Genomic DNA, 26,115 nt, shown 5'->3' on the forward strand with positions numbered 1-26,115 from the left:
ATAAATGTAATCATGTTATGTGGATGAAGCAAATGTTGATGGATATCATAATTGAGATTGAAGAACCTGTTATCATTTACTATGATAACACAAGTACAATGAGTATGTCTAAGAATCTTGTATTGCATTCTAAGACAAAGCATATATCTATTAAGTATCATGTGCTGAGAGAAAAAGTAGTAGAAAAGGAGATCATATTGGAGTATGTAAGTACTAAGTATCAAATTGTAGATATCTTTATGAAGCCTTTGCCTAAAGATAACTTTGAGTACTTGAGAGGTATGCTTGGGGTTATGCCCTTGCCTACTTCTGAATAGTTGATATAGAGAGTGCATCAGTCCAGTGGCACATAGCACTACTATTTGACTGGACTGAATGATGATGCTTCCTATACGGGGGAGTATCTGGTAAGTAATGAGTCATTGAGGACTCTTGTTATTTGGTATTTGGTATTGAACAATGTCTTTAGACACTCGAGCTAGTTGATGACTTGGAGTAACTGATTAATAATTGGTATTGAGATTGACACCTTTGACATTGATGTCAATGGGGGAGAGAATATGCATGAAAACCACTTCCTAAAGCACGAGGAAGAATATGCATGAGATAAGGACAAAAACAATAAGACAGTTCTACTTGGTATTCTTGGAACTTAGATGTTTTTCATCTATGTTGCCATCAATGCCAAAGGAGGAGATTGTTAGCATGAATGCTAATGATACTGCATTGGGGGAGTATCCTAAGCATTGGAGATTATTGATATGTTCCATTCCTGATTGTGTTTGTCATTGATGTCAACATAGCATTATTTTTGTAAAGATTGGCAGAGCAGCAGACAAACATCTTAATGGTATGGACAATGGTTTGTTTGTCTGGTCATGCATAGTTATGGACATGTACAACACAGTATCCTGATGATGTGGTTAAGTGCGCAGAGTCTAAGTTGATGGCATATGAAAGTTGTACCTAATTTACAGAGAATGTAAACAAAGAATATTTAGATTAGTACATCATCTTGTGGGTACCATCCCCACGAGGGTTTTCCCTCTGATCAAGGGTTTCCCTAGTTAACATATCTGGTGTTATTGTATATGAGTATATTGTTGTGGTTTATGTTTACATTACTCATATGGTTAAGATTGTTTAAGATTATTATTTGTGACATTAGTTGGATCACCAACCTCATCTTTTAGATCATCGTGGTGTTCTCCAAGGTGATATAAATAAGTTTTTCCTTGTTCACTACCTATCTAGATCCCTCCATGCCTAGTGGTTTGGAAGTCAACCAACAAAACCTCACCAACTACTAGTTTCTCTTGCTCAACTCATAGTTCCCCAAAGGCTAAACATATTGATCTTTTTATTATAATCTAGTTATTTCAAAAATGTAAATAATAACTACAATAATCAATGTAAATAACAACTATTATTTGATTAATCTCTCACACATATATACAAATTTTAAATTTCTTGAGGCACAAAACTTGCTTAAAGTTGAAAAGTGAGCTTAACCATGGCGGAAACTTTATAGTTAAGCACTTGAGCTAGAGTAATATAGGAATGAATGATCTCTTGAAAAATCTTGATGCTTCACCTTTATGAGCATCGCCTATATACAATGAGTGCTAAGTGTTTCATTAATTTTCATGAGTTATTACAAACACTCATGAATGGATCAAATTTAGCAATATCACAATTTCTTAAAATATTAAAAAAACCCAAGATAAAATAATTCTAAATACAAAGAAAAAAACGGAAATATAGGAATTATTGGGATAGGAAGTGTGAGACAACCGGACGGATTACGTGGATAAGAAATGGGATGTCCCCCGGATGAGCCTAGATACTTATTGCTTCCCGCATCCTTTTTCTTCCCCACCTTAATTTCTCAAATTAACACCAGGGAGGTCTGTTCAAAATGACGTGGGTATGTGGAGCTGGCAGCGGCATTCGCCTGCCCAATCTGAAAACCCATCACAAACTGTCTCCACCATTTCCAAAAGCAACGCATCCTCTTCGAATCGATTGCGAGAAAACAAACACAGTGACAAACCCGGCCTGTTCTCCCACTGTTCATTCTGTGTCAAGTATATCCAGAAGGCACTTAGCAGCAATTCCATTTGTAGGCCTATCACTTCTAAATTTCTCCCAACCAGCCCTCGCCCAGGACATCCCATTTTTTGGGATTAAAAAGCTGAAGAAAGTGGAAGAAGAAGTGGTAAAGGAGGCCCAAGAATTGGTAATTGAAGGAGAGAAGGGAGCAGAGAAAGTTGCAGAAGAAGTGAAGGGTATTGCACAAGATTTGGAGTCAGAAACCTCAGTTTTCCTAGGGCCTGGGGCAGCTGTGCAGGCTGGATTGGTTGCAGGGGCAGAGCTTGTAGGTGTATTGGTGGCTACTTCAGTTGTAAATAACATTGTGGGTCCTGAGCCTTCCAAGTAAGCTTAAATGGGTTAATTGCATTTCTTGATCCGCTACATTCAAGGGGGCATAGAAGGGAGTTTTCAGTGTACTTAAGTAGTAGTAGCATTAAGGGTTTCGCACCTTCCAAATAAATTCATTATATTCTTTTTCCCTTGCATTTGGGGGCCTTTAATGTAGAATATTGACAATTGTGGTACTGTGGGTTCATTTATCTTTCGCAATCCTCTGTATTCTTAGGATTCTAATGGGTTATTTATCTTAGAATAATGTTTAAAAGATGCGTATTTGCCCATTTTTTGGTGTCTTGGGATCAATGTCAAGTACATAGCAAAGAATTGGCGATCAAATCGCTGAACCCACCTAGTGCATATTAGTTGCGAATTATTGTAAATTTTTGCAGACTTTTTGGTACACTCAGCTGAACAATGTACGGAGCTCTAATCTGCTATTAATATTGTTACAGATAGTTTCTAGGTGTATATCAGTTTCTTAATTGGCTATACTCTTAGGCTTGTAATGGAGGAAACGATAAACGGAGTCTTGTTTGTAGTAATATTCACTGTTTATCGAAAACACACTGGTTACTGAGACAACCTTCCGAGCATTCACGAGCTCATTTCAAATATTAACTAGCTTTTAATGACATCAATGCTTATTTGTTTCCTGGAAATTGAATGAATTATGCATTTCATCAATTTGAGTAAGGGTTTCAGATCAGAAACACTGTAAAAGATATTAGTTGCTATTCATCTGGTGAACGACAAATGGTCAAAATGTTTTTCGGTTTTTTTTTCTCACCAATGGAAAGCAAATGTATGTATTGCTTTTTCGAGTAAAATTTTTGTGCTTACAAAGATAAATCCGTGACAAATATGGTCTTGTAGGGTGTTAAAAGTGGATTTTTCACAGTGAAATTTCATACCCCTAAATCAAGAGTGAACAAAGTCACATTTTTCAAAAGTTCTATTCAGCTGAGGTGATTGATAAATCGAATTACAAGTTTTGGCTCTACATGCTCCCACTTAGGTTGCTTGTCAGTATATCTTCCCATTTCAGAATGGGTAAACGGCTGGTTAGAATTAGTAGTAGTAGCAGCTTCAAGCTTAACTTCTCCTTTTTCTTTACCTTTGGCCTTTGAGCCACCTTGCTGTGCTTGTGTGTTAATAGAAGAGGATTGATTCTTTTTGTTTTCGAGTTCAATACAATAAGCATGGGAGCTTGTTTCATCTATGTCCTTGGTCTTGGCAAGTAATGTTCTATGGATATGTGCCCCCCTTCAACAAGTGACATTTCTAGATATGTGGACATCCCCAAGATGGTGGGATGGCTAGGAAATGTCCCTTTGCCATGCCTTAATCACCACCGCTATGTAGAAATGTCTTGCTTGGCTACGGGTGTTTTTAGGTGTCTCCCCCTATTGGGGATGTTGGGAGAGCGTCAAGATGTCCTTGGGACTGCAAAGAAATTCCTTGGTGCAAATTTCCCCTTTATGAATCGTGAGCAAATTACCTTTGAAGAATAAATCAGGTATTTGTGTTAACGTTTGTACCCATAACCCTAGCCCAGAAAAAATTATAAATGAACTTCACACCTTCACTCCAAATCACTATCAACGCTTGAAAGCTTTGAGCATTGCTTCAACTACAAATGCAACTGCTGGATAGCATGAGTGAGAACAAGCAAGGCTGCAAGCATGAGAGCATTAGCAAGAGGAAGAACAATAGCAAGGGCAAGTGCCATGTGTTAAAGTTTCAAAGTGATACATTTGCCTTTGAAGTAAGTCATGGCTCTTCCATCTTCAGGAATTATTTTAGTTTAAATGATTTTTAATTTCTAATGGCAAAACCTGAATTAATAATGTTTGACCTTTTATTATTTAATCTAGATATACAATAAATTGTTCATAGAATCATATATGTCTAGAAATGTTATTTTAGAGTTGTTGATCTGCTTTTTTTTAATTGAAAACGGTAGTTAGACAACCCTGCAAATAACATTTAGGGGATTAAATTTTCACTTTATAACAGCTGTATTTAGATTTTCTGTTAGATTTATTACATTATTTTGAAATATATATAAAAACATTTGTAGAAATATATGATTGATACCAGTCAATTAGGATTTTGTCCTTCGGATATCCTTCACTTCTGTGCTTTGTTTAACCCAGTGGAAGGAAAACAAATGTGAACACTTCATTTGAGGAAGGTTGAACAAAGATTCCTTTTTGTCTCCTGTGCTGCACTGCTTTGTGTAATCCAAAATAAAAAATGAAAAAAGTAAATCCTTGTGTCTTGTGCCCATGCATCATGACATATTATGGTCTAAAATTTAAACAATAAATTTCATTTTTTGTAGTGTCACACTGAATTTTACTTCTCCCGGCATAAGTGATGGAAGGGTAAACTATAGCCCAAGGGGGTTGAATTTGAGAGTGTGAATACAGATATGGGATGGCCCAAAGTAACTAGTTACATTGGAAGTGCACATATTAATTGCCCTTACACACTGGTGGAAGTAATTTATGAAGGGCTGCTTTGTTAAAATTATTTGCAATTAGATTACAATTAAAGCTGGCGATATCACTGGGCACCAGGCTATGGAAGTGCCATTTTCATGTCCTTAAACTTAAGGTAGCATTACTAGAGTTAATGCCCACTATCTTCACATGCTTCTTAAGGGTACAATGATGTGGCATATTGGCACTTAAAAATGGGGCCAATATAAATAAATCACGGGGTTGTGTTGAACATAATGCAACTACAACTACTGGTACGCCATTGAGAGTCCTATTCCTAGACCTAGTACTATCCAACAGCCATATTTTTTTCCCTCTTGTTCATGGGCAGTAGAGCCTAAGGGGAAATGGAGAATAGTAGTGTTGATGCTGCCAATACTATCACAATTGTTCAATGTGCAAAATAAGCATGAATCAGATGATGGCATTGACAAGTTCTTTGCCAATGGCATTTCACTCCGTGTGGCTATTTCTCCTTATTATAAAGAGGCTATGGCAAAGATAATTAGAACAAAACCATCATATGTGCCACAAAGGAAGAGAAAGAAGACAACGATCTTGGATTAATATTTGAATTGAGAAAATGAAAGCTATTTGGATCCATAGTGGATACATCGTAGTCATAGACCACCAGATGGACATTAGACTGTAATATCCCTTGGTCTTATAGGTCAATGCTGAAGGCAGGAATTCTGTCAAACACTTGGCATGTAATCTGAATTGTACTGCTGAAAAATATGTACTATGAAATTTCGTCAAACAGTTGGTAAAGGACTGAGTAAGGAGATAATAAATCCACACAACTCAATAAAGCAAATCAGTGCCAAAGTAATCATCTATGGAAGATATAGATTCTCTTACAATAGATTTGCAACTTTCAGCGTTTAGCAAGATAACTTGGCATTCCACTATGCAACTAGATGCAATGACAATCTTCTCGTATAATAGACTGAATACAAATGATTTGGCACACCATGAACCTCTACTCTAGATATGCAAATGCAAGGGGAATCCTTCTTTTTGAATCACTTGTACAGCTGGGTACAATGCAATGACTGAAACTATAAACCCCCATGACATATGAACTCATCAAGCAATAGAAAATTGATAGAACCTGGACTTTGCTGTGAATAGCAGTGAAAGTGCTGTTGCAGTGGATGGAAATCGAACCCCTGGACTGCCTCTTGGCTGAACCTGCATATGGCACCAAAGATGCTTGAAAACTCCTGCGAAATTGTACTGCTGCCAACCCAGATGGTCTGGGGTTTTAGACTGTAGTTTTATTTAATTTTTGTGACAGTCGAAACTGCCAGACAGTCCACACCTGCGATTTTTAAAAGATGTTTTTGCCCTTGAAAAATGCTGACGGAAATGCCCTAAAATTATGGCGCAGCTACAGCAGTTGCAACAGAACAAAATAACTCCCAGACTGGCTGCGAAATCTTACTGGAAACCCTGCGATTCCTTAATATTTTTACTGCCCTTAATAAGTGACAAAAATGCTCACAAATGGAGTGCCTGGACTGGAGGAATGCAGCGCTCAATGTCCCAACAAAAATCGCTGCATCAACTGTGAGTTTCGAACTGAAAAATAATGCCCTACATGCAAATTTTGAATTTCCAAAATATGCTTCAACTCAGCTCGAAAATGCCTGGCTAAATGATATAAGAATCCTTCTTCTTTAATAAAAAAAAACGAACCCTTCTAAGGCTCTTTCCTTCTCCACAATTGATAGAATTTTTGAGTATGGCTGACTGTGTATAAAATCTCCAAATTAGCACAGCTAAATATTGCCCAACCAAACCCTCCAGAACTGAAGTAAACTTCCACAAGATATGCAATTAAACTCCTCAAAATAAAATCCTATGGATGTTGGCCCTTGCCCACAAATTTTGCTCAACTTGAAATGGCTGAATGCCACCTCCAAAGTGCAACCCTTTAGAAGATCTTTCACTTCCTCAGTTATGCGATCTACTGGGAGTTATCGTTCCCAAAGACCAATAGACTATCTGAAACCCTTGGCTTCACAATAGACCATGTGATTGTATTCACAATCTGATGTCAAGAGATAGACAAAAAAAACTGGATGATCAAATGAGAGACCCATAGGAGTCTATTTATTCACCTTTTAGAAACTTCCTCTAGAAGCCACTTAACTTTCTAGAAGCATCCCAAATATTCTTATAAAATAAAGTACACTTTTTAATAAAATATAATTTTATAATAAAAGTGCCTCTCAACATCAAATTATAAAACTGGCCCCAAATAAAGTAACTTTACTTTATAACAAACATAGGCCCAATTCACTAATCAACTATAAAGCCAAATACTGCCAAAATAGTCGCTGGTTGACTCTCTCCACAAAGCCACCAGTCTACAATAGTCTATAATAGACTGATCCGGCAGGTCTAACGATGTCAGCCAGAACGGGGGACATTACATAGACATTGTTCACTCATCAACTTCTTGATCACAACTACAGAGGTCCCTTTGTCAATTGCTCAAAGCACCACAAAGATATATATTTCATTATTTTCAATTTCAAATCCTTAAAGATGCTATTGAGGAGCTTGGACTAGAGAATGTGGTGAAAGTAGTAGTAGATGCAACCCATGTGTGCACAGTTATTGTGAAGTTTATTGAGACAGTGTACAAACATATTTGGTGGACATGTACTGTGCATGCAATGTATAATGTACTCAAGAACATCGGCAAAACTAGTTAGATCAAAGAGGTTTGTAATTGTACTAAGATGGATAGATGCTTATTTGCAACCACCATGATTTATGTTCAAGACCACTTCCAATAAGGAAAATTTGAAAATTGAGAGATTAGATATACATTATATTTTTCTCTTGAAGAGGATGCTTGAGTTGCAAGATGCATTATTACTGATCATAATAACAGTAAAGTGGAATATGCATTATACTTCATTACAAGTTAGAGCAGGGGAAGATCTTCAATGAAGTGAGGGAGGGTGACATTTTTTGTGCTGATATGAACTACATTTTCTTCATCATTGCTCCAATTTTGAAAATCATAGTGATGAGAATGCTAATGCATGCAGTCTTGGAGAGGCGTATGAGGAAATTGACAATATGCTTGGGCAAATTTAGGCTGTTGTACAAGAGCACGATCACACATTGCAGTTCTGCAATGAACACATTTATTCAATCCTTTATGAGAGGGAGAAGCTCAGTATGCCCTTCCACATGGCTTTCTATGCATAAACTTGAAAGGGTTTGTGCAAGCCATGGAAGAGTTACTCCTATGCAAGATGCTGATTTGAAGGCAGGGTTCATGAATGCTACTAAGATGTATGGCTCCGCAGATGTTGGCATCATTAGTACTAAATGGTCAAGATTTGTCACTCTTAAGGGGATATTTAGAAGAGGACAAGGTGGATAGGAAGACTCTGGCATAGAAGGGCCCAGTTCTGCGGTGGACTTTGCATGGACCTACTACTTTGACAACCATACTTTCCATTCAATTGGTATCTCAGTTTCTAGTTCTTTCTCTGCTGAAAGGAATTGATGTACTTATTTATAGCTTTCTATTGAGAGGAATAGGCTTACCTCTAGAAGGGTGAAGAAGCTTGTAGTTTTTTTATATAACATTTTGCGTCACATTGGCTTCAGCATGTTTACATGCAAGGAGACTGTGTTAGTATGATTGGATCTAGAGGCAAAGTAACAAGCAGAAGTTGATGGTGATGCTGCATGGATAGGGTTGGTTGGTATTGGTTTGGAGGTCACAATTCAAGAGATGAGGAATTTGGTATGGACTTTTGGAATGATTAGAGGGATTGGGCTATTGCCCAGTTGAGTTTTTATTATTTAATGTAATCATCTTTCTAAATATAATATACTATAAGCATTTTCATTACACTTATAGTATTTCAAAGCTTCATTATCTATTCCTTTTACATTTTTTATAACTTTCCTTTCAAGTACTATATATATATATATATATATATATATATATATATGCATTTCTCCCTTCTGTTCCCCACTGTCCCAAAGTCTAGGCCCTTGGTCCCCCTGTCCTTGAGACTGCACCTGCACCCCCTGGTTTAGAGTTACTGTGGAACTATGTCTGAAGGCAATGGAGGCCACTTGTGATGCCTATGAATACCACATTTATTTCATAAGAATATCATGTTCTTGCACCTTTTTGTCCATTCAGATGGCCCTTTTACTGAAGTTATTGTTGTACTTTGACACACATTGTCATTGTTGTTGCTTGCAATACTGCTAGTCAATAAACCTCTCTTCTTGGTGACAAATGGGATAGAATTGTTTTTTGATTAGCTACTTAAAATTATCTCAAGAATATAACTTCCTTAAAGCCAAGAAATCAGAATAGCTTTCAAACTAGATAAGGGCATGTTTTTGAAATCTGTAATACATGAAATAAAAATTGTTGTTCATCACGTAAATGTTGAATGCTGAAATATTCCTCAAGTGAGACCCACCAATGTTCAAGCTTCTCTGCATGTACCTCTCTTTCATACAGAGGTATCTTTATCTTCTGTCTCTGCTTTGAAAAGAGTGTTTGTAGGATTCCGTGTTTACCATAGGACTATTTTTCATGAGGAAATAGCCAGTCTTAGCATATTTGTAAAATTAAGTTTGGCCAACTTCTCGTTACTAGTTTAAGATTCTGCTTATATGAGGTTTATTTAAGCTTATAGTAGGTATGTTGAAAAATTCCAAACATGTTAGAACTTATGTACAAGTAGTGCCTTTATGCAGAGATATGTGAAATTGGTGCTATAGTGAAGGTTGTCGTAAGGACATGAATCTCCACTGGCACTTAAGTAAGGCTATATTATTTGGAGTTAATTAGATTGAGATTGTTAACCATCACATTGCAATAATAAGTGACTTCTTTAGACTGCCAATACATCCTAACTAAACTGAAATGAAGCTCTTTGAAAGATGGTCTCTACTGTTCAATGAGATGTTGGAAATGGTAATAGTTTTGCTACACTTTTTCATAGCTGGCTCCTCATTGCTAAGATATTACTCTTCAGTTTCCCTGGTAGAAACCATTTTTGCATATTGATGTTTTACTTCGTAATTCTTATTTAGTTTTTGGAAGGAACCATGGCAAGCAGGCCTGCATGAGGAAACTTAAGCTCTTAAGTTGCTTGAAAGACTGATACGATCTATAATTTTTTTATAATTGAATCGTTGTTTCAGAGAAACGTTAAAGAGTCTTGGGGCCAAACCCCTGAATTATCTTTCACTTTATGGAAGTTTGTAGACTATAACTTGTGTCCAATGTTTGAAAACTGGTCTTATCCACAAACTGTCTTACAGCTTGAGTTTAACCATTATAATTTGCTTTGCTCACCATTGCTGTGTACTTGGTATTGAGTTATTTTTCTAAATGATCTTTTTACATCAATGTTTCTCATTTATAATTAGGTGTATTCGTTTAGTCCCATGACCTATAAATGAAAACAAGAAATTCAAAGACATGAAAGTATAAACAGAATCAAATACAAAGATTGGAATATGATGCAACTCAGCAGCACAATCACAATGAGGTGAATTAATATTTAGTGTCTAGAAAATATCATAGTTGTATGTGGGTATTAATATAATTCCCTGCTTTCTTGCTATAAACTAGTATGATATATTGATGAAGTCAAATGATATATCAACTTTAGCTAAGATTCCTCCGCCATAAGCATATATTCATTTGGCTGACTCCTAATCTATATAGTTTATGTAAAAAATTATGTAAGAGAACAAACACTCGGTGTGCTTAGGATGGGAGCTTCCTAATAAAAATAGAGCTAGAGTAGCTTGATATTTTTTAAGAAAATTTTAAAGTTAGGAGCCACCTCCAAACTAGTTGGAAGCTACCATTGCAGAGCACAACATGGTCGAGGCTGATTCTCTTGATGCTAAGCCATCAAGAGGATGCACCATCAAGTATCTAGCTCTGCAACAATATAAGTTACTCTCAATCATGCTCATTCCAGAGCATGAGGGAGAAGACCACAAGGAAGAGCGAATGTGTCTTGCTCAACAAGGCATCCCAGTGTTAGAAAGCTGCATTGTTTTTAGCATTGGGAAGAAGGTGTTCCATGCAGCAACATGTTTGTTATGCTTGCTGCTATTTTTATCTGCCCTTATGCATGGGACAGGAAAGCAACTTGTGAGGAAGGGCAGCTATTTCAACAAGTCAGTCAATGGCTTTGTTTAAATTTTGTAATTGTAAATATTTGTACATATTAGAGTAGGTTTTTTCCAACTTTCCAAGAAGTGCACGAGCTCATTTGCTCCCCTTTTTGGAGCTCCCTGGAGCTATTTTTATTTTTTGCTGGTTGCAGAATTTTGTGAAATTACAAGTGAGATAAGCATCATTTCTTTTGGTGACTTTATGCCCAATGGATTGCTTAAGGCCAATGGTCTATGCTTAGCAGACAAGCATCCCCTCTGAGTCGCCAAGAATGTTGGCCATTTTTGCCCCCCATTTAGCCCATCATTGACAACCGATCTGAAAGATCTTCAATGGGCTAGATTCTTTGATGTGGGTTAACATCTTGTGTTAACTCGGTTTCTTCATGAGCCGAGTTTGCTCGGTTCCTTTATTGGCCGAGCTAGTTCAGTTTGTTCATTAACCGAGTTGGCTTGTTTTCCTTAATGTGTCAAGTTGCAAGTTAACATGCATTTTCTATTGGGTTAACATTTTGCATTAACCAATTTCATCATTTCAGAAAATGACTTTGTTGCTCTTTCTGAAATAGCGAAATTTTCTATTTTGGAAGGCTTACCTTTTTTGCTTCCTCAAAATCGTGAAATCGTTGTTGTCTCTTCAATCGTGCATTTGGGAATTGTGCTGACCAACAAATTTATGCCACATGGCAAATATTTCTTGTGTTGGGTTGCAAATCTTTGGATATTTTCCAGGTGCATTTGGGCTATCCATTCTTTTGAAGATCGTGGATCTACAATTGGATTTTATTCATTTGTTGAGGATATTTTTGCAGCATTTGGGCTGTTTATTTTGAAAATGAAGATTTACATCAATAGTTCACACCTTTTCTAGGCAAATTAGATTTATTCCACATGGGTCAACTATGTAATTTTCGCTACAGGTTAACATTGCGTGTTATCTTATCCCGCATTTTTTGACAGCAGTGCAAATTTATTTGTTGCGACCATAGCACGTTACAAGGACTGTTCTTTAATGCTGAGCGACATTCTTTAGCCTTGTTTGCACAAAATCTATGCATCTCCATGCCTCATTAATGATTGTAATGATCAAATCTTTTGGTATTTAATTTCTTACGGCTGGGTTCATTTGTTTTGCCCCGCCTATCACCTCATTACAACAAATTAATTTCAAGATCAAATTTAGTTCTGATATTCATTTATTGTTGCTCTCTATAACTTGACTCCATCTTGTGGGGTTTGAACTTCAAGTTAGATCTAAGTTATGCCTAAACTCTATAAAGGCAAGTTGTAAAAACTTTTTCTGGTTTCTTTTTTCTTTTGTATGTTGCAGTAGCATTATGCTTTGCAACTTTTGCCTTCCATTAATGAAATCTATGTTCCTTACCTTCTCTTGCCATTTCGCTGTCTAGTGCATTTATGTGCCTTGTAGTAAATGTTTTCCTTCTATTTTCTTAAGTTTACATGTTGTGTTTAATCTGTTGACAATTGTTGCATAAGTGGAAATTATCTTTCCTTTCAACATTTCACTAATTTTAGATCGGCATGTCACTTTGGGAGATAGATTGAAGTCAAGTCTAGTGTATTTCGGGCTTTCACTGATGTCTTGTGCAATTATGGGCAGAGTTGCAACCATTTCAATTAAGTGCATCACGCCCTTTAGATTAGATTAGGTAGTTTTCTTTCCTGCATCTCCTTTACCCTTTTCCTCTCAAGAGTAGTTAGGTGCATCCTGATTGTAAGAAAGTCGGCCTTCTCTGGAGATTTAGCCTCAAAGCGCAAGTCCCACACTTGGAGGTTGTTTCCATGTTACACAAGGTTGCTCGAGGATCATACCTCAAGCAAGGGTGCAAACTTTTGTGTCAACAGTTGTTGGTCCCATGAGTCTTATAGTCAAGTTGAGCTTAAAAGTTTTAAGCCCAAAATTTAAGGATGCTGGTGGTCTTATGAACATATTTTATACTCAATTCTACTATAAAAGAAACATTTAAAAAATCATTTCCTTCCAAAATTATTTTTAATGAAAATCTAGAAGAGATATTTAACAACTAGCAATAAAATTGACATTTTTAATTGGCAGGACAATTTCTAGCCCCATCCCATTTTCACTTATTTGCTAAAAGTAAGCTTCTACTTTTTAGGAAAAGATTCCAAATAATCTTGTAACCATTTTTTGTCATAGGACTTCCTCTTTCACAAAAATAAAAGCTTAAGCCCCATGGAACCCCACCAGAGTTGTAGTATGTTCTCATATTTGTTTTTCCAATTGCTTTTGGAACATAAAAGTACATTGTCTTGAAATCTTAAATAATGTCCTAGATGTTTCATTTAGAAGTAACACACTTGTGTATGGCTCATGTAGTACAAAAGTCCAAAAAAATTTACTTTGCTACATATATATCTATAATGACTATGCAAATGATAGGGGAGTGTAGCTAGAAGGTGTGCACCCTAACATTTGGGGTCCATGTGGGTCCACATCAATGAAATGGGGTCCACATCAATGATATGGGGGTCAACTTGGTGACCCAAAAAATGCCATATGACTCATCAATATGCCACATCAATGGGCCCATTTTGCCAACATGCCAAAAAGACCCCTTTTAGTGCATTGATTGGGTCGTACACAAGCCCACCATTGAAAAGTCTTCTCACGTCCATCTATGGTAGATAGGGTGGCCTTATGGCATTTGGCCATGTGGCCATCAAATCCAGTATTGCCACCACCTTATAGTCCCATTGACACCTTATACTACAATGTCTTGCCACAACCTTTCTCTCCTTTGTTTTCTAGAATATTCTCTTTGTTTTAGACCGAAATGTGAGTGCAACAACACCTTGTAACTTTGCGATGAGAGCATTGCCTTCTATCTTTGTCACCAATATTTCTTGCTTGCATGAAGGTATATTGGTGCTGTTCTTTCACATTTTTCAGATTTAATTGTTTTTTCCATTTCCATTGCATTGAATGCTTCAAAGTGACAATATAGACTTGTTTCCTTTGATTTTCAGCTCCTTTTGGAGGTGCTTCAAGTGTCTTTGTTTGCAACAAGCATGGAGAGTGCATGAATTGCTTCAAACTGAAAGATTTTGATCCATGGGAGGATTATATCCTCACTAAGACCACCATTTGACAACTTAGGCCCCATTTGGTTGTAGGAATTGGGCAGGAATAAGAAAATCTAAATACCCCCACTCACCAATTTGACGTTTGTAATTAGAATTAGAATTAGAATTCGTCTATCCTAATCCGACCCCAAAATGAGCATAGCGATATTCTTTAAAAAGGTGGAATAAACATAGCTTATTCTAATTCCACTTTTTAATAAACCCAATTTGATGGGGGTTTTCGGGTCCATGACTTTGCCACTGAAATTCATTTTTGGACTATTTCCTTAGTCATCATAAGATATAAACTAGGTCAACATTATTTAAAGTTTAATATGTGAATTTTTTTTTTTAAATGACAAAAAATACTAACATCAAATTTGATATCTTTTATAAATTTTCATAAAATTATCTTTACAAATAAATCTTGTGTTTAGTCTTATAATTAAAACTATGTTTGAAGATCATTTAAATATCACATTATGTTTATTTTTATTTTCTTTAATGTATTTAAAAATAAAATGATTTTGGTTTTGATCTTATACTCAACTTTATACTTATATTTAATGTTTAAATTTTTAGAAAATGCTATCAAATATTTATAATTTAAAATATTAACTTTTAATTTTTTAAAATAATAACCATAAATATTTAAATAATAACCATAATTTTTTTTAAATAATCACCAGCTTGATGGCCTGAATGGCGAGGAGGTGTAGGAAGTCTGCATAAACAATTCATGCGATTTCTACTAAGTCCAAGTTGATGCTTGTTTATTCTTTCTTTACTCTCTTTTCTCATTGTTAAACCAAAAGTTAGTGCTCTGCTTTGTACGTTTACCTTTAATGATAGTTCATGACAATACAATGCTAATTGTATTGTCCCATGTCTTTTACATATGAGTGCATCAGTTTTTGTTAGTATCATGCTATGTAAGATTGTCTAGACGAATACCAACACCAAGTGAAGTATTATTTTTCACTGAGGATAATATCTATTTTTAGTCAGTACATAATGATAGGTTAGAGAATGAATCATATATGTGTTCCAACTCTTTTCTTTTTTGATTGGATATCTGTTCTTAGCCGGCTAGGCATGATAGTTGAGAACTACACACACACACACACTACTTATTGTTTTCCTAATGTGCATAAGAGATCATGTTCGAGTATCCTTGAGAGAGCTTCATTTTTAAATTCAAATAGTAGTGTTTAAAAACCTGATTGTGTAAGTGAATCAACTTCAACGCAAATGCTATTATAGTTTTTCGAACAAATTTAGAATACTATTAACACTGAGGAATTAACCGACAGAGAAGCCATGAAATGGTGAAGAGGTGGAGTTAATCTACAAGAACACATAAGAGAAATTAGTTATGTTTAAAATAATTAATTAAATCTTCAATTTTGAAATCTTTAAAGAACATAATTATGTAATGACAGATTGTGAAATTTTGGATGCATGTAAAATTGGCAGAACCGACTGTTTTGAGGATTCCTACACTTGGGACTCACTTGGCTATGAAGCCAAGGAGATGGGTGATGAGGTGAAAGAAAGGAGTCATCAATAATATGAATCAGTATCAAATATGACTGAACAACATTTATCATTTTTAATATGAATAAAATAATCGCTCATGCATATTCCTGTTATTGTGATCTTTTGTTGCCAAGTCGTATGGTGAGTTAGTTACCAGGAAGCCCAGTGGATGGCAAGATGTTCCCTGTCTATTTTGGGTAGGGAGGGCCTTTCTCTTAGAGATCGTGTGGGGATTTTTCATCTACTTTCCATATCTACAATTCATTTATAGGCTTCTATGCACAAAAATATCACTTTCAAAAGGTCCTTTCTTTGCATTGTATTGCTTCAAAATTGTTGTACATTGTTTAGTTTTGGATTTGTACTCCAAAAGGAGATTGTAAACAGTAAATCAGAAGACCACTAAGGCCAAAATTGGCAAGTGGCTATTTTAAACGCATTAAGTATAAAGTGCCAAAAAAAATAATTTGTGGGGGGGGGGAGGGGGGTTTCTTGATTAAGCAAGGTGGGTGTCTATTGGTGTTGTGTTCCTCTTTTTCTGCTATTATCTTTCATTTCTTGCATCATGGTAAATCTTAAGTTTCCAAAATTAACACAACTATGCTACATGGTCTATTAAAATGTGTGTTCAATTAATGCATAATGAAGTTTCTCAATATGTAGATGGTACCCTTCCTAAACCAAGAGGTGATTAGGTATCTAAAAGTGATGTTACTGCTTGGGAAATGACAGATAGGAAAGCCCTAGGTGAAGATAGAATCTTCTATCAATCCAGAAGTATAAGACATCCAAGGAAGCTTAGGATGCCCTCTAAAACCTATATGGTAAAGTGACTAAAGATGATGTTTACAAAATTGAAGATCAACTTGTCTCTCTAGATCCTAAAACATTTTATTCTATATAGGATTTCATCATTAAGGTGAATGAATTAAGAACAAAGCTTGATGATTGTGGTAGTCCTATTAAAGATGACAGGGTAATCTATCTCATTTATAATAAGTTGCCATCTGAGTACTCCACATTTGTTTCTTCTTACAACGCCACAAAGACTACATTAGGGGATGCCTATCAGAAAGTCAGTTTTGATGGTTATGCTCAACTGTTGGATGATGATGAAAAGAAGTTATGATCAATGGGAATTCTCAAGTCATCTAAGTCTAAGGCATTGGTGGCTAATAATGAGGGTTCTCAAAATGCAATTGGTCAAAGCTCAAACAAAGGAAAGGGCAAGAAGAAGAAGAAGTGAAAAAACAACAAACAAGAGGATACAAAAAAGACAACACCACCATCAAATCAACAAGGCAAGTCTTCCTTGAATACAAACAAGAAGGGGGACACTAATACGGAGAAGAAAAAGTGTGTTTATTGTAAAAAGATGTGTCATGACGAACATCGGTGTTATCACAAAGAGATTGATGAGTTGAAGCACATCATGAAGAAAAACAATGTTCCACTGACTAATGCTTACAAGGAGAAAGAAAATTCATCCTCAGATTCTAAGGGTAAAGGGCATGCTTTACTCACAAACATTGTTAATTAGGGAGAATGGATCATAGATTTAGGTACCACACATCATATGAGTGCGTCAAAAAGATATTTTTCTTCCATGACATATCAAAGGTACCACACATCTTTGTAGTTGATGACACTAAAGTGCAAGTTGAAGGTAAAGGAGAAGTTGAGATGAACAATGGAATGTTCAAGGATGTTCTATATGTTCCTAACCTTACCTCTAATCTTCTTTCAGTCTACTAAATGACTCACTATGGAGGTGGTAATAAAATGGAATTTTTTCCAAATTTACTGGTAGTGAAAAGCATTAAGGATGACTCTATGATTGCAATTGGTGAAGCCAATCATGATTCAAGGCTTTATACTTTCTCCTCCTTTGTGCCTAAATCAAATGCACAAGCCTTGTTATTATATTCAAATGCAATAAGTAAACTGTGGCATGAGATATTTGGACATGTCAACTCCAGATATCTTCAGTAGCTTAGCAATAAGAAAATGGTCAATGGTCTACCTCAAATTTAGTTTTCAGAGGGTGTTTGTTCAGGTTGCTCACTTGGGAAACATCCAGAAAAGTTGTATGAAAAGGGGAAGTCTTGGAAAGCACAACGTGTTCTTGAATTGCTTCATAGTGATGTGGTGGGCTCATTTCCAGTGCCATCATTTGGCAAGTCCCGCTATGCCCTCACCTTCATAGATGACTACTCTTACTTTACTTGGCTTTTCTTCATGACTCATAAGAGTGAAGTATTTGAAAAATTTCTAAGCTTCAAGGCTCAAGTGGAAAAGTAGTTAGGGAAATTCATCAAATTTTTTTGAAAAGATAACGGGGCGGAGTATGTGAACACAAGACTAATAGACTTTTGCACTCAATAGGGTATTGACCTTCATCATTCACTACCATATATGCCACAATAGAATGGTGTTGCTGAATAGAAAAATAGAACTCTCAAAGATATGACCACTTGCATGCTACTAAACAAGTCTCTTGATCAAGCCTTTTGGGCAAAAGCAATGAATTGTGCTAACTATATACAGAATAGAAGTCCTCACAAAGCTTTGGATGGTGTAACTCCTTTTGAAGCATGGACTGGTAGGAAACCTACGGTTAAGCACTAAAGAGTCTTTGGTTGTCCAACATGGGCAAGAATACCTCCACAAAAATGCAAGGCATTAGAAACTCAAATCAAACCTTGTATCTTTGTTGGATATGCAGACTCATATAAAGCCTACAAGTTAATGGATCCAGAGACACATGATATATTCTATGAGAGGAGTGTACATTTTGAAGAAAGTTGTCCAAGCTTCTCTTCTTCAACTCCTCCTCCTTCCTCCTTCATTGAAGAGAGTGATAGTGAAAACAATGACTTGAAAGATGTTCGTCCCCAACCAACACAGAGGCATCAACCTGTTGAAGTTGAGGATACTCCTACTACATCTTCTTCCACAAGACCTAGATGGGCTAAGTAGACATTGGATTTGGCAGAACCATTGGTAGGGAATTCTTTAGATTCAAGGAGTACAAGATCACAACACAATTCACTCCCATGTGCTTATATTGCAATTGCTTTAGATCCACAATCATTCAAAGAAGCATCAGGTATTCCAGAATGGGATAGAGCTATGGAGGAAGAGTATAACTCTCTTATGAGAAATGATACATGAGACTTGGTCTCTCTTCCTAAGGGAAGAAAATTGGTTCAATGTAAGTGAATCTATCAGACCAAATTTGTAGTGGATGGAAGTGTTGATAAACATAAGGCTTGACTTGTTGCAAAAGGTTTATCTCAAGTACTCGACATTGATTACATTGAGACCTTTGCACCAGTGGAAAAGATGAATTCCATTTGCTTGACAATAGCTATAGCAACAACTTAGAGATGGGTTGTTCATCAGATGGATGTAAAGAGCAAATTTTTGAATGGTGATCTATATGAGGAGATATATATGGAGCAGCCACAGGGATTCATATAGGATGCTACCTTGGTTTGCAAATTGAACAAGTCTATCTATGGACTTAAACAAGCTCCTAGAGCTTGGTACGCCAAGATGGATTCCTTCCTTCTCTCCAAAGGCTTCACTAGATGTCATTTTGATCTGAATGTCTACATTCTTTAGAGGGATGATTCACATTTGCTATGCTTTATGTGGATGACTTGATCATTATAGAAAGTATTGAATTCATCATCGACAATGTTAAAGCTACTTTACAGGATAGGTTTGTGATGATAGACTTGGGACTACTTCACTATTTCCTTAGTATAGAGATACATCAATCTTCATCAAGGATCACACTATCACAACCCACGTATGCTCTTGATCTTCTAGCTCAGTTTCACATGAGTGACTGTAAGGTTGCATTCACCCCATTCCTTTCAGGTCTTAAGTTAGAAACAAAGTGTTCCACTCCACTTGTTGATGCAACTTTGTATAGACAGTTGGAAACCTTATCTACTTGACACATACATGCCCTGACATCTCATTTGCAGTTGGCGTGGTTTCTCGCTTCATGCAAGAGCCACATGAACTTCATTGGAAGGAAACCAAGCAAATCTTGCACTATATCCAGGGTACACATACATATGGGATACACTATATAGCTAGTACAAGTCTTCAATTAGCGGGATATACAGACTCAAACTATGCAAGAGACCTTGATTCTTGCAAGTCTACTTCAAGATATGTATTTCATCTCGGTTTTGACCCCATTTGTTGGCAAAGTAAAAAGCAAAACACCATTACTCTTTCATCGACTAAGGCTAAGTATTGAGGAGTTGTGAATGTAGCGACATAGGTTATTTGGCTACAATAGATTCTGAAGGAGTTTGGACTTGATCTACCCTAACCCACAGTTATTCATTGTGATAACTCGAGTGCTATTGAGATCTCAAAACATCTAGTTCGGCATCAATAGACAAAACATATTCAAGTGCATATGCACTACATCAGAGAGTTGATCCATGAGCGGTTCATCGCACTGCAATATTGTCCTACTGAGCCGCAAGTAGCCGACATCTTCACCAATCCCTTTATAGAGGTCAAGTATATTCATTTGCAAGGTCTCTAGGGGTGAGGGATTTTTCACCAAGGGGGGTCACATGATCCTTCTCTTCTCTATTGTACATATCTCTCTTTTTGGGGGAGGGTTTTTCCCATGAGGTTTTCCCTCTTTCTTCATTTGCAGAGAGATTTTATTGCATTTTAGCATTGCATTGTACTTGGGTACCTAACATGGCCTAGTAGTCGGGACCTATTATGCATTTCATCATAGCTTTTATGAGCTTAAGTGCATTCGGAGGGGGGAGCAGAGGTTGTTAGTGTAAATAATAATTATTTACACTTAAGTTTACTTAGGATAATTGCATTATTTTATTATTTCTTAGGTTAAACACCTAGGATTTTGTGTACTCATATGAGTTGTCATGTTGACAACACTGGAGTAAGAAACTATAATTTAGCATATGGTGTCTACAACACTGGAGTTTGCATAAACAACTAAGTCATCATGTAGACAACATAGTTGTTCACACTATTATTTTAGCACATGGTGTCTACAACATAATAGTATGAGCTACAACTTTATAGGCTTATCCTCTTATCATCGCACTAACTCTTATGCTTAATGAAGGATAATCCACTCCTGGTGGACATGTGCTCAGTTGTAAGGCTTATCATGTTGGTAACTCCTAAGCATTCTAGATGCATCATAGAGGCCTTTATATACAAGTACCTCTAATGTACTATACATGGAATTGAATATCATATTGTTATTTTGATCATACTTTGTTGGTCTTTTGTGCTAGTTATTGTGCTTCTTGGTCTTGGGTGAATTTTTCCCTAAGGAAAATTTTTACAGTCCTCAATGCTAAAGATTTTGATAATGCTTGTGCATGGCTTGAGTGGCAAACCTTGAGAGGCTATTTTGTTGGCCACACTCCTTTTGAAAGCATGCTTAAAGAATGAGTTTCCAAGGTTTGGACACCACAGGGTGTTTGCTTTGAGGGTGTTCAAAGCCTTACCAAGGGCTTTTATCTTTTTCATTTGGATAACCCTAGCCAGGATAAACATGTGTTCACTCGTGACCCTTGGTTTGTTAGGGCTTCCATGTTAGTCTTTAAGAAATGGTATTGAGATTCTATCGTCTCTGATGATCATAAGCTAAAAGTCCCAATTTGCTTTGAGTTTCTAGGGTTAGCCATTATGTGTTTGTTGTTCTTGTAGTCTATTGTGCAAACTGTCGGCAAGGCGATATGGCTTGAGCCTAACAAATTTTATAATTCTTGTCCTCAACGTAGGGTTTGTGTTGAGGTCGATCTTTCTAGAGACCTCAAGGAAACTGTGAAAATTTAGATTGGTGGTACCACCTTCACCTAGAAGATGCTTTACCTTAATCTTTCAAACACCTACTATGGGTGCTAGTCTGCATAACACAAGATTAGGGATTGTCCCTTGTTGGAGTGTAACCATCAGCCAACTTCAAAAGCTAAGTCAATGTTAGTCACTAAAAAGGACGAATGGACTAGTGTTGTGAAAAATGGCAAAGGCAATGTTGCTGCTAAGATAGGTTCCTCATCCCAAGACACTAGACGACCCAGCTTAAGTCTAACATCACATGTCTCTCTGGTTCCTTTGTTAATGCCTCTGCCTCTTTCAAACCCTGACACTCAAGGGATGGTGGGTACTACAGATATAGAACCTTGACCTACATGGGTTCGAGTGCTGGAAGTGACCTCCATGATCTCTACCCAGTCTCTTCATCATTCTCGTAGCCTAGAAGGCCAAGAAGAGCTCTCTGACAGTGGGGAGAAACAAAGGTTCATCTCCATTGGTGATCTCTCAATTGATTCCTCTGAGTTCTTGCATAAGAGTTTATCCTCTCTTGGTGACAAGGATGGCATACAAGCTAGTTTATGATGAATTTTCACTCATGGAATGTTTGGGGGGAAAATATTTTGTTATGATACCAGGTGCAGGCTTGGTAATATTAATGTTCTTTTCCTTCAAGAGGTCAAAGTTGTTCATTTTCTTCTCAACTTAGCCTGCCATGTTATATGGCAGGATAGTGCCATGTTTTCTTCCTAGCACGAGGCTAGCAAAGGTGGTGTTGTTACTCTTCTCTCACCTTATTTACTTTCTTCAGTTATTTCAAACAACTTTGATCCCATGTAGAGAAATGTGTGGATTCTATTGCCTTTTCAAAATCATTCTTTTGGTATTGCCAATGTTTATGCTCCCAATGATGTTGTGGATCATTCACACCTGTGGCATTGGATGGTGGATCATCTACCCCCTGCTACTTGGGTCCTTTATGGGGACTTCGATATGGTTGAGTTGGCTATCAATAAAGGACTCCTGCCTTTTCGATGGTTAACTAACAAAAGAGAAGCCCAGTTTTATATGCATATTAAACTGGGCACTTTTGATCCCAACATTCATCATATGGGTTTTGGCACAATTGGTCTGATTTTTGAGCTAGTACTAATAGGGTTCCCAAGAGACTTGATCGTGGTATGCTTACAACACAATCCTTATTTTCCTTCTTTGAAGAGAGGGACTTACTTGTCACTCCCTTGATCTTGTTAGATCAGTTTCTCATTCTTTTTTCTATCATCTAGTACACAGCTCAACCTAGTACGTGTATAACTCAGTTTTATCTTAATACTTCATGTTTTCTCATGCACCCACCGTTGCTCATATCTTATGCATTTGGAACCTTGAGTTGCAGCCCCACTCCCAAGTTGGGTGGATTCAATGGTGGAATGATGCCATCATTCATACTACGAGATTTCTTTGCATCTACAACAGATGGTTGGCTAAGTACCACAAAAGATCTTATGAAGCAACTTCTAAAGATCTTTGTATGACCTTTGAAGCCCTTGCCATGAATTCATTCAATACAAATTTGCAGACCTAGCTTGTCTACTTTTGTCACCAAAAGCAAGTTGCAAACAGTAAAGCTACTCAGGGAGTGCAGATCAAGGCTGGCCTCCATTGGTTGGATGTTGGCGATCAAGCTTTATAAGAGTCTTTTCAAGTCATCAGGGCTCGTCACTATGTTGTGGACATCAAACGAATCAAGGAAGGTCAACATACTCTGTGTGACCTTCCTACTATTCTTCAAGCTTTTGTGCGCCACTATGAGAAACTTTTCACTAGGCAAGGTGAATTTGTTGCGCAAGATTAGGCTCTGCAAGCTTGCATCACCACCACCCCCAACAGGCTTGGTCCTAAGCAATTTGCTTTTTGTGAGCAGAAGCTTTTTCTTGCTGATCTCAAAGAGGCTATTTTTTCCATGGAAAATGATAAAGCCCCAAGTTGCAATGGCATTCCTATAAATTTAATAAAACCTTATGGGTTGACATTGGTCCTAATCTATACAAAGTTAATATTGAAGTCTTTAACTCTCAATCCCTAGGGAACATAATTAACAAGGGTAACATCAAATTTATATCTAAATTTGGCGACTCTAAGGATATCTGCAACTGGAGGCCCATCACGCTTTTGAATGTCTCTTACAAGATCATTGCTAAGGCTCTTTCCCTTATGATCCACCATCTCTTGTCTCAAAATATGCACCCTAAACAAACTGGCTTTCTAAAGTACAGGTATATTCTAGATAACATCATTAGAGTATGGGAAGGTATGGAATGGGCACGTAAATCCAACTAACATGCTTTATTTCTCAAAATTGGCTTTGCTAAAGCTTATGACTAGATTGAGTGGCCTTTCATCCTAGCCATGTTGCAAGCTCTGGGGTTTGGTCATGTTTTCCTTTAGTTTGTGCAAATGCTTTTTGGGGATGCCTCTACATGTATTACCATTAATGGGTGACAATCTAAGTCCTTTGGACTTTTAAGGTCTATCTACCAAAGGTTCCCTCTTGTACCTTCTCTTTATGTTTTCGTTGCGAAAAGATTTGGCTACTTGCTTGCCAATGCCATTTCTGTAGGCCTAGTCTGTGGCATCTCCCTCCATGATTCAACAACCCAGCTGGTTAATGGTCACTTTGTAGATGACTCTTTCCTCACTCCCACTGACGATGAGGAAAATGTTGCCAATGCCTTGCAATGCTTGGACACCTTGTGTCTTGTCTTTGCCTCTACTATTCAATGACACAAGAGCCTTTGTAATTGAACTTCCGGGAGGCATAACTTTTGAACCGTAGCTCTAATTGAGGAACCGTTTACATTTTCGAAAAGCTCTCGAAGCGCTCTATAGTCCTATGGGCTAGCTTTGCTCGTCTCCCATTTTTTGGCCCTTTTTGAGGTCATTTAATGCCCCTAACCTAACTTTGAAGAATTCGTAGGAGGTCTCCCAAAAACTAAAAAACTGCGATAACTTTCAAACCGTGGGACCTTTTGACCTGATTCTTTTTCTGGAATGCTCTAAATTGCAATTACATTCATCTGGCCAATTTACACCTCCTAGTTCACCAAAATGATGGCTCAATTACATACTCCTATTTTTTGACATTTACACATATCCCAAGGTGTTCAAATTCTCTATCCTAGAACACTGATAGTGGAACTGTGAGAGTTGGAACCTTTATTTGACCCAAATGGGTATCTAGAAATGAAAACACATGAAACAGAAACTAAGTCTAAGTACATTTTTCTTTTGGGTGACACAGGATTGCTCTTATACCTCTGGATGCTCCTGCATCAGACACCCAAGGTAGAGTGAAAAGTGACCCTGTCACTTTATGAATGGTAGAGGAAATCCCAAATGGGAAACCTCAGCTACTGAAATCCAAGTTGAGTCCTCTATCGGTCGTCCTTTCCACTTGACCAAATACTTTTCATACTGCCTATTTCTGGTGCTCCTACCCACATGATGATCTAGAATGTCTTCTATCTCCTCCTTCTTAGAAGCAGGAACCGGACATGGCTCTAACATCAGTTCCTCATCTACACCATCATCATGATACTCTGTTAAGTCTGCAATGTTGAAAATAGGAGAAATGTGAATACCATTTGGAAACTCCACCTCATATGCATTTTATCAGTCACGTTTCTTCAGAATTTTGTAGGGGCCAAATTTTTTCATTTTCAGCTTGTTGTAAGTACCGGCTGGAAATCTTTCTTTTCATAAGTGTACCATGACTAGATCCCCTACTTGGAATTCCTTATGTCTTCTCCTTTGATCAGCCCTAGCTTTATACTCTTCATTCATCTTGGTAATGTGTGCTTGAACCTCCTCATGTAGACGCTTGATATGTTCAGCAAATTCTTCAGCTTCAGCACTTGTCCTTTCCCCTTGCTCTATCTTCCTCAATTTTGGTGCAGTCCTTGGACTACTTCCATATACAATGTGGAATGGTGATCTACCAGTACTCCTATTTACAGAGTTATTGTAAGCAAACTCAGCTTGTGGTAGAATCAAATCCCACCCCTTGGGCTTATCCCCAACTAAACATCTCAGCAAATTGCCCAGACTTCTGTTTACCACTTCTGTTTGGCCGTGAGTTTCTGGGTGATGTGTGGAACTAAATTTCAAGTCTGTTCTCAACTTTTTCCACAATGTTCTCCAGAAATACCCCACAAATTTAGTATCTCTGTCAGAAACTATATTCCTTGGAAGACCATGTAGTCTTACCACTTCTCTGAAAAATAAGTCTGCAAAATGGACAGCATCATGAGTTTTGTGGCATGGAATGAAATGTGCCATTTTGGAGAACCTATCAACCACCACAAATACTGAGTCATTACCCCTTTGTGTCCTCAGCAATTCAAGAACAAAATCCATACTTATGTCCTCCCATGGCTTTGATGGAATGGGCAATGGCTGATATAGTCTAGTATTGTGGCTAAATCCCTTTGCAACTTGACAA

General features: G+C 37.2%; 1 protein-coding gene across 1 annotated transcript; it reads left to right on the forward strand.

Moving 5' to 3' along the window:
* Positions 1-1,796: 1,796 nt before the first annotated feature.
* YCF37 (homolog of Synechocystis YCF37) lies at positions 1,797-2,698 on the forward strand. The gene has a single exon (XM_089810166.1). The coding sequence runs from the start codon at positions 1,919-1,921 to the stop codon at positions 2,438-2,440; it is 522 nt and encodes a 173-aa protein (XP_089666292.1). The 5' UTR covers positions 1,797-1,918; the 3' UTR covers positions 2,441-2,698.
* The last annotated feature ends 23,417 nt before the right edge of the window (positions 2,699-26,115 follow it).

The sequence above is a fragment of the Cupressus sempervirens genome, chromosome 11, assembly GCF_028749045.1.
Source record: "Cupressus sempervirens isolate cs-2001-9-10 chromosome 11, ASM2874904v1, whole genome shotgun sequence".
Lineage (NCBI taxonomy): Eukaryota > Viridiplantae > Streptophyta > Pinopsida > Cupressales > Cupressaceae > Cupressus > Cupressus sempervirens.